The following is a 13483-nucleotide window of genomic DNA, read 5'->3' on the forward strand; positions in this document are numbered from 1 at the left end:
GTCAGCCAGCATCTCCACATCTCTGCCCAAACTTTCTGAATGCCTTCCTGTTAAAATGGCTGAAGTATGCTATTCCTAAGAATTTTCTTCCTCTGTAGGAACTTGGAACCACATTGTATTGTCTCTTAAAAACTTTTCCCTTGACCCATTGTTCTTCTCCAGCTACTGCTCTATACTTCTTCTCTTACAGAAAAGATACTCAAAAAAGGCTATTTATAATCATGTCCTTTTACTCACAACCCATTCTTTTCTACCCACCTGTTATATCACTATCATACAGAGGCTGCTCTGGTTAGGTTACCAGTGATCTCCAGCACTGAATCATCCAGTCTCTTTTTTTTGGTTGTGTTGTTTTTTGTTTTTTGGTTTTTTTTTTTAAATTTATTTATTTATACAAGCATTGGGTACAGTCAGAAGCGCGGGAGGGCGAGAGAATTCACCAGAGCCAGAGCAGGGAGCAGAGCAGGCAGAAGGACCAAAGTACACTGCTGAGGGGAGCAGCGGGTGGCAGGAGAGGTCCACACGCCATGTAAAACCCTCCTCCGGTGGCCGGGGAGCAGCCAGGGATCAAACCGGCGCCACAGAGGCTGTGGGGCAGCCTCGCAACCCAGCGCTCAACCGCTGCGCTACTGGGGAGGCCCGTGTTTTTAAATGGTTTGTTTGCATTCAATTCAGATGACTACTTCCTCCTGAAAATATCTTTTTCTCTTCTGAGCACACATCTGGCTTTTCTCTTCCTTCTCTATTCCTCTGGTCTTTGCTGTCACCTCTGTACCACCCATAAATGTGTTAAGGTTTAAGAGTTGAGTCCTAGACCCTCTTTTCTTTAATAACATTGTCCATGGGTGATCTTGGTCCATTACATAAGGTTAGAAATGGCATTTAATTCCTTGCTTATGTGTCTCTCGCAATGACCATTTCACCAATCTCCAAACTAACATTAATTACAATATAGGACAAAACTAAACTTTTTCATTTAATCTCCAAAATCAGTTTCTGTCACCAGGCCTCTATCTAATGAATGACCCTACTCTTGACTTTCACACTCAGTCCGCTAGCAAATGTCAGTTGTACCTGCAAAAATATGGTTGTGATCTGCTATAGTTACCTTGCTAAACTCTTTGCTTTCAACTCTATAAGCTCGGAACTTGGTTTTCCGACAGACACATTAAAGTTACAAAGCTGAAACAAAGCCAAAATATTTGCTTAAAGTTTTCTAGTGTTATCTCTCTCCACAACCCCCCTGCCTTCCTGTGTGTCTTTACCTCCTGTTTCTTATTCCCACTCACTATACTCTAGCCATTTCTTCCCATACTAAAACACACCAAACTTATTCCTGCTTTATTTATTCCTTTTCATCTGCTGTTCCTTTTCTCTGGAATGATGTATATACCTGATGTCCAATCCTCTGAATAATCCAGGTTTCAACTGAAAGGTGGCTTCCTCAGAGAGGTGTTTAAGCACCCAATCTAAATTAGCTCCTTCCTGTTTGAATTTCTTAATAGCATTTTTCACTAATAAAGATACCTTGGTTTTTGGTTAACATATTTATTGCCTATTCTCCCATACTGAGAGTAAGTGTTGTTTCACCACTTTATTGTTGAAACTTGTTAGACAGTGTTTGGCACATAGTTTACAGTAATATGACCCAACAGATAACTTATTCAAAATCATGAACATAATAATGGCTGATATAATGTGGAGTATTGGAACTCACTAAAACTTCTGCAGGGTGCAGAGACTTACTATGAACCACTATACAGCTGATAAGTAGCAAGACTTGAGTGATAAAAGATACCTTTGGAGTCAGAAAAAGGACCAGGCCCTATTTTTTAAAGACAGTGTTTTTAACAGAAGATTATTTGAGTTTAAAGTTAGCTTTCTTCCTATTACTAATTAATACACTATCTTATTTCTAGAAATTTTGTTAGAGCAATTATGGAATTGTATCCAGGAGCTAAGATTCTGGTTTGGTTGATATGACAATTTATAACAGTGACAAGGTTAACAGAAAATCACCATGAGCCTATGCACATTAAGAGGAACAGCAGTTCCAGTGATCTATAACATTAATAGTATATAAACGCCAAAAGTCACTCTATAAGCAAAAAAACAATTAAAACTGCTTCTTTAGTCTCAGTGATGAGCATAAAAATTCTTTTTACAAGGTTTATATAGTAGTAAGTTCACCAAGGAAATTCGTTTGAAAGTATGGTGAGTGACTAGAAATATTGTACAACAGTATTAAGACCCTGAGATATTTAGGCTTTTGAAAAATGACACTTACTCCAATATTTTCACTCAACACAGGTTAATATTTTTCACTGTGGATGTGTCATAGCAGAAATACGTGACTATAGACAGTCTAGTAATATGAAGTCTCCTGGTTACCAAAGTAGACACATTCTCTTACGTCCAACAATGCAGGTAAGGAATGATAAATTACGAAGTGTTAGCTTTAGATTTTTATTTGGAGTTTTATTTATTAAATACTTTCATATGCTAATGTGCCTATACATTAATGTGTTTATTTTTTCTAGACTTTAATCTGTGATGTACATTCAATAACAAGTGATAACCATAAGTGGACCCAGGTTAGTTGTTTTGCTTTTTAATTCCAAAGAGTCAAAATACAGGTGTAACAATACTTTTATTCATGAGTAATGTTTTGTGGTTCATTTTTATGTTTTAGAAGTCAGTAGTCTCTTCATACATGCAGTATTTCCTCAGGTAATTTAAAGTTTATCTCAGATGCTTTAGGACCAGGATCTGATCTGCCCAATACTTAACTTTTTCATCCTTTTTCAATTTGAAGAAAGATGTCTTATATTTACCATGGGTACAGATAGATAGCTGTTTTTTTTTTCTCTGTCAAGCAGAACTAGCTGTCTTTTTGCCATTCATACTTGTTGCAGCAGTAGAAGGACCTCTCTTAAACCTGAGAATAACTTAACCCTTCAGTGCTTGCTCATATAAAGTCCCCATTCGCAAGACTGTTCAGATATTTCTCTGTTGCTATAGAAAGGGAGGGGTGGTAACTAAAAGAAAGAAAACATCATTGTGAAAATACTCCATTGTGAAAAATTATAAAGTAATAGTTCAACAGTAACCGTTAAGTGTTGTATTTTAGTTTGGGCTGTGTAAGCTTTTCCTCTACAGAAGTTAAAAGGTACTGAAAAAATGCTTAAAAACAATAAAATCATTGCTCATCATTAGAGAGAAACTATATTAATTATTTTGCCTTTTCCTGTGTGAAATAGAAATGAAGAGGAAATTCTTTTCAAAAATTCCACCAAATAGATTGTAAAAGAAAAGATAGAATTTTGACAGCATCACTTTGGTTTACACTACTGTATATGATTTAGGGGAATAGAGTCATACCTTTTCAGATACATATTACTACACCTCATTCACCACCAAGATTCAACACAGACCATTGGAACCTGTCCCTCCTCTGTTCCCATCCCCACCCTCTCATAGTAGCCTCAATTTTATAGAGTATTGTGAACAAATCTTACTTTAATTTTAAAAAAATACAATAAAGTAGTCCCAGTGGAATTTTGAATGCCAAATGTTTCCATTGTCATATTTGTATATATTTTATCCTATCTCACAAGGTAAGTTTTATCTGATTTATGATGTACCAGTAAAAATTAGATTATATTTGTTTTTCTTTGGTATTTAAAATAAAAAGTGATAATTATTCTGCTTAAGAGAATACTTGGAAAGTGTAGAGGTCGTTTATTACCTCTGGTTTATTGAAGCTTAAGTTTTTATAATAAATGGCACTCATAAAAATTTTAAAGAACATAAGTTGAAGCTTACATAATAAAAAATTCAAGTCAGCCAAAAAAGAAAATTACCAGTTTGAAAGACTTAATCAATTAATGAATCTGGACAGATGTAACTATAAATGTGAAAAGCTTTTAGGTAAATGTATGGGAATTTTTTAATGCAGAGATCTGACTAAACTGCTGGTCTGGAAGTGAGACAGAGGATCACTGTTTGCCTTCTGATGTGCTGCAAGAGAAAGCGCACGCCAGTACCAATGAAGAACTCTGGCTTTTTTTTTTTTTTTTTTTTTTTTTTTTAAGCGCCTGAGTAAATCAAGTCTCTAGCTCTACCATTTCATAGGGTTTTCAGGGAAGTAAAGAAACCATTAAGTGACACAGTGATTAAGCAACCAGCCAGACTCAATGAGAAACAATTTAGCAAATCAGGCACATGGGAAAACCAAAAATAAAAATAGCTGGGGGAAGAGGTGATAAGTACTGAATAGAAAAAGGTATGTAGGCTTTCTCTGAGTTCTTGAAACCAGCTTTTTAACAGAATGGGAAATTTAAATCTAGCCTAAATAATAGACTTCCTTATCAGTTAACAATACAATGTATATTCAGGTGAAATAGTAGAAAGTTGGAATTACTTCAGGAAAACAAACCTCCAGAGAAATTAGAAGGATGGTTAATAAAATTGGTTGTTCATACATAGCTGTCGTCACACATGTTTTTCGTGTATGATTGAAAATTGCTATAATAAAAGTTGAATGGAACTATTAAAAGCAATGTCTCAATTTTGGTAAAAATTCTTAACTCATTTTAACTTTAAAAAATTAGTTATAACAATATTTCAGAGTTTAAGCTAAAAATAATAGGATTCAATGAAGTAAGTTACATGATATTAGCAAATAGTCTGTACATTTTAGAATGGATAATTGGATTCATACAGTTACTAGTGTGGTCACGTTTATATTTAACAAAGTTGAGTATAAAATAGGATCATTACATGTCAGTTACTCAAAAGTACTGTGATCCATCATGATCCTGTAAGCTTTGTAGAAGTAGACAGTTTTTTCTGTTTTGCTTTCTGCTTTACTTTCAACCATAGAACAGTACCCAGCACATGTAGGTATTCAATAACTAATTGCTGAATCAGTAGTCACTCATAATTTGACCATTTTGTACTCTATTGTTGAACTGCCAGTATGCTGTCAGGTTTCTAAAGTTGATACACATAGATTAGAACTTAAAATACTGTGTTTTATTGTAGTAGACTTCCATGGAATAGTTCTACATTAAACAATATGTATAATTTAAAAATCTTTAATTTGGTATTGGCGTGTTCTTTACATGTTTCAGGAAGACAAACTTTTGCTTGAGAGCCAACTGATCCTAGCTACAGCAGAACCATTGTGTCTTGATCCTTCTATAGCAGTAACTTGCACTGCAAACAGACTGCTCTATAACAAGCAAAAGATGAACACACGCCCAATGAAAAGGTATTGTATCTGCCTGATGTGTGAATGAAAAATGCTGCTAGAGAAGTAGGTTTCAATTTTGCTATTTTTGTTATCTTTTTCCTCCAAATTACATAAGTGCTATGATTTTTTTTTTTTTTTTGCATTTGCTTTGTATTTTTTTGGTCTCTTGTGATTTTCTTAATATTCTTTGCTTTGTATTAAATGTGATATATTCTCTTCTTTTATTTAAAGAACAAACTTCCTTTAAGTTTAGATTCTAGTTACCAAAAAGATAAGAGGCAAATGTAAGCAGAATAATTTACTACTTTCTAGACCTAGTAACTAGTTTTAGGTTTCATTAATAGTACTTGTAAGGAAATGATTCATAGTTTTTTTTAATGTGGGAAAATTTTTTAGAAGTTATCTTAAAATTTTTGTAATTCAGTAATTTGTTTTTGCTGTCTCTACTATTTAGTAAAATTAATACATACTAATTTTCAATTATAGTTGGCTAATTACTTGTAACATAATTTAGTTGTACACTTTGGATCTTCAAGTTTGAAGGGGCTCAAAAAACCTATTCATTTTCTAAGTCCATCATTTATTATGTAAATAATATATGTTGAGGAAAGATACTGTTTAGGAAATAGTGGAATAAGTTCACCTAAGATCTGTCCTGCAATGTTAACAGTTTTATAATTTCTCCTTGTGTCTTGGTCCACATCTTTCCATGCCTACTACCAATACCTTAGTCCAGCTATCATCATCTTCACCTTGACTCCTGTAAATCTCTTACCTAACGAGTCATCATAGTGCTAGTTCTGTTCCCTTTTGGCCCATTTGCCACATAAACAAAGTAATCTCTTAAAAACATCAAAGCAAATGATGCCACCACTAGATTAAATTCCCCTAAAAATCCCATTGCAACTTCACATTAAATCATTATTGAATTACAGGAGTCCTTACTCCGACCTCATCTCCTACTCTGTAGACACTGGTGCTCTGGTTACATCTACCTTTTTTTTTTGTTGTTTTTAAAACAAAGTGTGTTCCTGTCTCAGCACCTTTTTAAGTTTCTTTTCTCTGCTTCAAATACTTATTCTATGATCTTTCCATAACTGATTCCTTCTTGTCATTCGTATCCCAGTTCATGCATTATTTCTTCAGAAAGAAGAAATTTCTTTCTGCAAAATTTCTTCTCTCATACCTATTTCTTCTCTCATACATGTCACTTATTAATACATAGCTTATTGCTGTCCAAGGGACCTTACCTGTTTACCTGTGAGTATCTATCTTCCCTCTGGACTGTCAGATGCTTGGTGGTAATTTTTTGTGGTGTTGATTTTTATTTTATCAGTGCTTAGAACACTGCTTAGCAAGTGATTGTTTTATAAATATATAACTTAATTACCTTTTTAATGCTTACTAATATAAACCTATATGCTGCATTTCTTTCATTAGCTTTTAGTTCAATTTCTTTAATATTTCAGATGTTTCAAGCGGTATTCCAGGTCCACTATGAATCGGCAGCAGGATCTGTCTCATTGTCCACCTCCTCCTCAACTAAAATTACTTGATTTCTTGCAAAAGAGAAAGGAAAGAAAAGCAGGTCAGCATTATGACCTCAAAATTTCTAAGGCAGGGAATGTAAGTATATATTTTAAAATGAAACTTAATCTGAATAAAGCCTTTACTTGTTTTGAATTTTCATTATATTTATACTGTTTAATTTTTCAGTGTGTGGATATGTGGAAACGGAGTCCCTGTAATTTGGCCATACCTTCTGAAGTGGATGTAAGTCAGTTCATGAATTGCACTTATTTTCATAAAGAATTAGTAAGGTTAAGAACAATGGTTTTTCCTTTCAATCAAAGCTCATTTTCTTTCACATGAGCATGTATAAGGCTGTAAACCCTTAATATGTATCTGTTACAACAGGATCAAAACCCAAAGAATTTTTGAGATATGGAAAAATATAGTGCATGTTACATAATACACATTAAATACTTCTGGGTTTTTTCCTAATATTTTATTATGATTTTTTTAATAATGCTTTTTTTCTCAGACTGGTTTAGGTTAAAAAGAATACTGGAGCAGTGACCAAGATTAGGAACCTTGGGTGGTTTTCTTTGTTGGTCCATAATTCACAGAACCTATGAATGGTCAAAAACAGTAAAGAGATCTTATGATGAGGTCCCATGTTTTTATTTTCCCATTTCGCCTGCATTTTTATTCACTCCATTCTTTACAGCTGATTAACTATTTTAACAGGTGTTCATCTTTCCTAAGCTAGCTCATACCATTTTTATTATATGTGATTTTAAAATCATTGTGGAAAGCACAAAGCCAAAAGGATCAGAAGCAGAATATATATGTGTATAGTTTTTATACACACACACACACACACACACACACACACGTTAAGGAAGTAAGCCATGAGATCTATTGTGCTCTTCAAGGATGAGGAGCAGGGCTTAAGAAGAAATGTTTAATGTAAATACCAAAGGATAGAATTTAGCTCTGTTAGGGTGAAATATAAAGCAGTGCTTTTAAGCTATACATACAAATTACCTGAGTTGCTTATTATCTTGCAGCTCTCCCATCAGCAAGTCAGGGTTTTTCTCTTTGGTCATAATACTGATTCCATTATATCTGATGTCTTCATTTGATTACTTAGGTAGAGAAATATGCTAAAGTAGAGAAGTGTATCAAATCCGATGACTCACAGCCAACAGTATGGCCAGCCCATGTAAGTAGCCATTACAGTCTCTATTTCTAATGGTGCTGTTACTAAGGGGATCTGAATTTATTAAACGTATAGTTGTCTTTAGTTTGGGATGATCTTTCTTTAAAGGACTTGCTGGGGGTTTAGTGAATTAAAAGAAGAAACAACTAGTTCCTTTCATTAAAAGTATAGTATCCATAATGTTGGTTGAATCTTGGTACTGTTTTTATTTTCTGTTTTCAAATTAGTAGTTATTCCTAGAGATGTATTCTGTGTAAGTTTCCTTACTTGTAGTAATAACTTAAACCTGGGGATGCAAACCTAATACATTAAATTGGGTGACAATATGAGTGAAATATTTTATATGTACCCTGGCAAAAAGTCTAATGACAATAAAATTGTTTACCTTCAAAAGTTTTATCCTTTATTTGCATTTTTATGTCCAGTATGTGAAATTCTGCCATCTTCAACTGAAACTTGGTTAACTAAATGTCCCATTGAACCTCTCATTTCCAAAGAGCCATGTAAAAAGAAATCCCAGGTTTTAGTCTTCTGAGCAGGGTTAAAAGGATCTATAGACTAAGATCCTATGTCTTCTATTACTGGATATAAGTTAGAGTATTATCCCTGGTTTTCTTAGTTTTGATCATGTGTTTACCGGAGAACGGGTTCATTTGGGATTTCTTTTTCAGGATGTAAAAGATGATTATGTATTTGAATGTGAAGCTGGTAATCAGTATCAGAAAACGAAGCTGACTATTTTGCAGTCACTTGGTGATCCACTTTACTATGGTAAAATACAGCCATGTAAAGAAGATGAAGAAAGTGACAGCCAGTTGTCTCCAGCCCAGTGAGTTCTCTCAAATATATGTAGTTGACCAAGTCAGGCATTAGAATTTAGTCAACAGCTACTAATAGATCATAAATGTAAAAATATCCCCTATGGGGATTCACTTGTTTGTTAAGTGCTCCAGTTAGATTTGGATGTGGACCTAAATAAACTTAAATTTTGGTTACTTTATTGAGTTACTTAAAATAATAATTTCTATGATAATTTGTATACTTGCTTGAGAAGATATGCCTGTGATATCCTTCCTGGTATATTTATTTACTGCTGAGTAATGACTCTACCATCTCTGTGAGCCTGAAGTTTCCAGGCAGTAGTTTGTTTAAATAGCAAATTTGTTATAAATGTAAAAGCCATTAAACATGCTAGGTATTTCAGTACTGTATAGACTCCTAAATGTAGTTAGTGCCTCCTGAAATATACCTATATATATTTGATTTTCCAAACCTAGGGACAACATGCATTTAGTATATGGAACCACATTTAGTCTTGTTTTTTATTATTATTTTGTTTCCAATCAAGTTAATGCTGTTTTGAAAAGAAATTAAAGAACTCAAAAGAGCAGGAGCCAGGTCTATGTTAAATCATTTATAAAAACCTCTTGTTAGAGAAAATGCTAACTAAAATTTATAATAGAAAAAATGAGTTTTAAAGAATAAGTTCCCAATACCTAAGTAAAAGTTAGTGAGAGGAAGTAGTACAGTGAGGATCATCAACTTAATTTTTTCCACATTAGCAGTTTCTCGTGTTACATACCAAACAAAGATTTGGAATACCTGTATTTTAAAATCTTCTCCTAGGGCCTCCCCGGTGGTGCAGCGGTTGAGTGCTGGGTTGCGAAGCTTCCCGCAGCTTCTGCCACGCCGGTTCGGTCCCCGGCCGCAGGGCGAGGGTCCCACATGGCGCGCAGACCTCTCCTGCTGCCCGCTGCTCCCCTCAGCAGTGTGCTTCGGTCCTTCTGCCTGTTCTGCTCCCCACTCTAGCTCTGGTGAATTTTCTCACCTTCCTGCACTTCTGACTGTACCCAGTGCTTGTATAAATAAATAAATAAAATCTCCTTGAAGACATACATTGGTCAGTCATTTTAAATAAGTTTGTGAAAGTATCTCAAAACACAAGAGAATCTCATTGTTGTGTCATTTAAAAAAAAGATAATTGATTCAAAAAGCCAGGTGATTAGATTTGTTTAACAAGAGAACTGAATTTTTTGTCTTTACATCAGGGAGTTGTGGCAGAAATGCTACATATCTAGTATCTTTCATTGATTCTTTCATGTACATCAATAAATCAGGTTACTTGATTGAATAACTGAAGTTCATTTTGAGCTGCATTAACCAAATTTTTTCTTCTTTACATTTTATATTTCAGCTTTTCCACAGATGATCATTCAAATTGGTAATTAAATAATAAACTCATTATTTCACTTAATAAATCGTACATGTCACACTTTAGAAAGATTGATGAAAATATTTTATTTGAATTGGTAATAAACTGTTTACCTTGTCTAAAATATATTCTGAGATACTACTATGTGGACAATAATGACTCCAAATTCAAAGGTTAAAAAGAAAGAAAGGCCAAAGGCCTTGCACACAGTAGTTTATTAAATTTTGCGAAAGATATATATTTGGAAGGGTGTATAACACTTGGTAATTTTTGTTTTGATAAATGTTTTGTGCCAGAGTAAATCTCCCTTAAATTGATCAAGTTAGTCACAGAATTAATTTATAATGCATGTAAAACTTGGTCACTGCTTGATAAGTTTATTTTTTTTTTTAATTTATCTTGTTTGGCTTTAATTTATAGAAGTACTGTCACTAAAATATGGAAGCCATCAAAAGTAATCCCAATGCTCCTTAAGATAATTCTTATCTGATACTTTATTTTATAATTATTTTAGGTTCATTATTGGATCAAAGACTGATGCTGAGAGGTAAGAATACTTGTACCTTCAGGTTTAATTTGCATAGCTATGAAAAACTCACTCCTACAAGATGGCAATTACTCCATTAGTACAACTTTGGTTGTAGCATGCCTTCGGTATTCGCATTTTTTATACAATTAGGAAAATAACAAAAGAGAAATACTTAAAATATAATTTTGTTTTAAATAAGAAAACTTAGATATAGCTAAAGATGGTGATTTCTTGATCACTGCTTTAATTAGAAAGGATGTAGAAATCAAAGGATAATTACTTTGGGTGTGCTTATTGTTTGACAATCCCTGTCATTTCTATATCAGAAACAAGATACTAAAGCATATCTTTTAGTTGTTAGAGAAATGTTTTGAGCATTAACTTGCCATTGGAAGGATTATAAAACTGTACTTTTAGCACACAAATGAATTGTCTAATTTTAATTTTTGTGGTAACTTTTGATATGGAACTTTTTTCATTGTTTTGTATATAATAATTTCATATTTAACTAATACTAACCTATCTCCCCTAATATTTCAGAGTAGTCAATCAATACCAGGAATTGGTCCAGAATGAGGCAAAATGTCCAGTCAAAATGTCACACAGTTCCAGTGGTTCAGCCAGCCTGAGTCAGCTTTCTCCAGGGAAAGAAACAGAAGTGTGTTTGGTTGCTAATTTTGTTCCTAATTTTTGTGTTATTACTTTTTTGTGCCCAGTTTTTCCTTAAGAAATGTGAGGAATATTATGGACTATTATTTGAGAGTCCGTAGTATTGTTTAGTTTTGCTTTTATTTTGTGTATGTGTTTAATATACTTAATGTTTTATAATGTTAATTTTCAAATGAACATAGAACTTTTTTCTTTTTATATTGAACATTCATGAATACTAATCACCTGACTTCGTTATTATTTTCCTGGAAATATTTAAAGCCTCTGCCTGTCTCCTTCAAACTTTTTCTACCTTATTACTCAAATTTCTCCTTCATTATTTATATATTCTGTAATTTATTTTATGGATCTCATGTGAAATTATGTTATTAACATCTGTCTTCACTAATAATTTTTGCAGTTTTAAATTGTGTACTTTCTTCTGAGCGTTGCAGCATTATTAACTTAGGAATTTCTGATCTGACTTTAATTTTAACAAGTATACTTAATGTCACTGTCTCTTAGCAGCCTGAGACTGTTTCAGTTCAGTCTTCAGTATTGGGGAAGGGAGTAAAACATCGACCTCCACCCATCAAACTTCCCTCAAGCTCAGGAAATAGTACTACAGGTATTACATCTCTTGATTTTCTGTAATTTAATGTAAAAGGTACACAGTTATAATGTTTTTAAAACATTACTCATTATTTTGACTTACACAATTCATAAAATTTTGAATTACAAATTTAAGAGATAACTTTTATATCCTTCTAGGTAACTATTTTACACCGCAGCAGGCCAGCAGCTTTCTTAAATCCCCAACTCCTCCTCCTGCTTCTAAGCCACCAAGCCTTTCTCGGAAGTCATCTGTAGATCTCAATCAAGTTAGCATGCTTTCTCCGGCTGCCCTGTCACCTGCCAGCTCATCACAAAGTGAGTCATAACTTACATTCTTCATTCACTCTTCATAAGCTTTTGCATTAGTGTTTCTTAAGACAGCTTTTTTTTGACCGATGGAATAGTGAAAGCTGAATGTACTGTGTACCCAAAATGCATAAATTTTGGAGAAGCTTCAGGCAAATCTCTTGTTGATTGTATGTATTACGTGTTTATTGTAATTGTATTTGTTTTTCTGTATCTATGTATGCACTTTGTGTATACCTTTCTTAAAGACTTACAACCTACACATCTCCTAAAAGATTAATCTAGTAGTTAAATATGGCATTATGATTCCAGAATATCTTTTTTAATCAGGGTACCTACCCTAGGATCATTGTACATCTTATGTAAACTATATGGAGATAATATGAAAAAATGTCCTAAGAGTTGTTGCTGCAGTCATCTGTCTATATGAGAAGCCAACTAGTTCCAAGGTGGTAGTACAATAAACTGAAAACCTATTTTTCAAAAACACTCTACACTCTTTTAAATTATTGTCAGTTTACTAAAAATGTGGTAAAGATCATAAGCATTCTCTGAAGATATTAAAATGTAATTTTTAGTATTGAATACTTTTTTAACATCAAGAAAAGTTATACAAAAAATCTAGCAAGATTGGGAAAATTTCTTTAAATTAGTAACTATCTGAGGTATGTAGTTGCCAATTTGCAAAAATGCATTCCAGTTTTTTAGATTTTTTTTTATAGATAACGTGTGCTGCAAGTTTTAGTACACTGCACAGTGATAGGGTGGTCTTCGCATTAGCTATAAACATCTTCATCTTGATAGCTCAAAAGGTGTAATTTTTCTGCCTTCTTGTTTTGCACAAAGAAAATTTATAAATTTCCTTGAAAGTCTTATTCACACTTCTTATGTTGTGGGTCTGGATTATGTTAATCTACTGCACACAGTTGTTACTTTAAGTAAGGGTTGAGTGACAGCTTCTGGACATTCACATTTCTTTCCTTTCTTTCTGCAGGACATGAAAGCTAAAAAAGAAAACACCTCAAGAGCTTTTGGTTTTATTTTTTTGGTTTTTGTTTTTTTGTTTTTGTTTTTTTAAAAAGTTGATAAACTGTGCATACTTCATTCACAACAGATTTTCTATACATTCTACATTTAAACAGAAGTACACAGTTACTGTTAAAGATGCAGTATTATCTATCAAATATTTGC

General features: G+C 33.4%; 1 protein-coding gene across 1 annotated transcript in view; it reads left to right on the forward strand.

Annotated features, from left to right (window-relative positions):
- SUPT20H (SPT20 homolog, SAGA complex component) overlaps positions 1-13483 on the forward strand; it is a gene marked incomplete at its 5' end in the record, with an annotated part of 34025 nt that overhangs the window by 10312 nt on the left and 10230 nt on the right. The window contains 12 exons of the mRNA XM_084234878.1: positions 2311-2427; positions 2541-2594; positions 5136-5275; positions 6727-6883; positions 6974-7030; positions 7914-7985; positions 8654-8811; positions 10177-10203; positions 10709-10741; positions 11264-11381; positions 11897-11999; positions 12143-12301. Coding sequence (XP_084091004.1) covers positions 2311-2427; positions 2541-2594; positions 5136-5275; positions 6727-6883; positions 6974-7030; positions 7914-7985; positions 8654-8811; positions 10177-10203; positions 10709-10741; positions 11264-11381; positions 11897-11999; positions 12143-12301 — 1195 coding nt within the window. The remainder of the gene's footprint in view (positions 1-2310; positions 2428-2540; positions 2595-5135; positions 5276-6726; positions 6884-6973; positions 7031-7913; positions 7986-8653; positions 8812-10176; positions 10204-10708; positions 10742-11263; positions 11382-11896; positions 12000-12142; positions 12302-13483) is intronic.

The sequence above is a fragment of the Talpa europaea genome (genome assembly GCF_964194135.1).
Source record: "Talpa europaea genome assembly, chromosome: 6".
Classification (NCBI taxonomy): domain Eukaryota; kingdom Metazoa; phylum Chordata; class Mammalia; order Eulipotyphla; family Talpidae; genus Talpa; species Talpa europaea.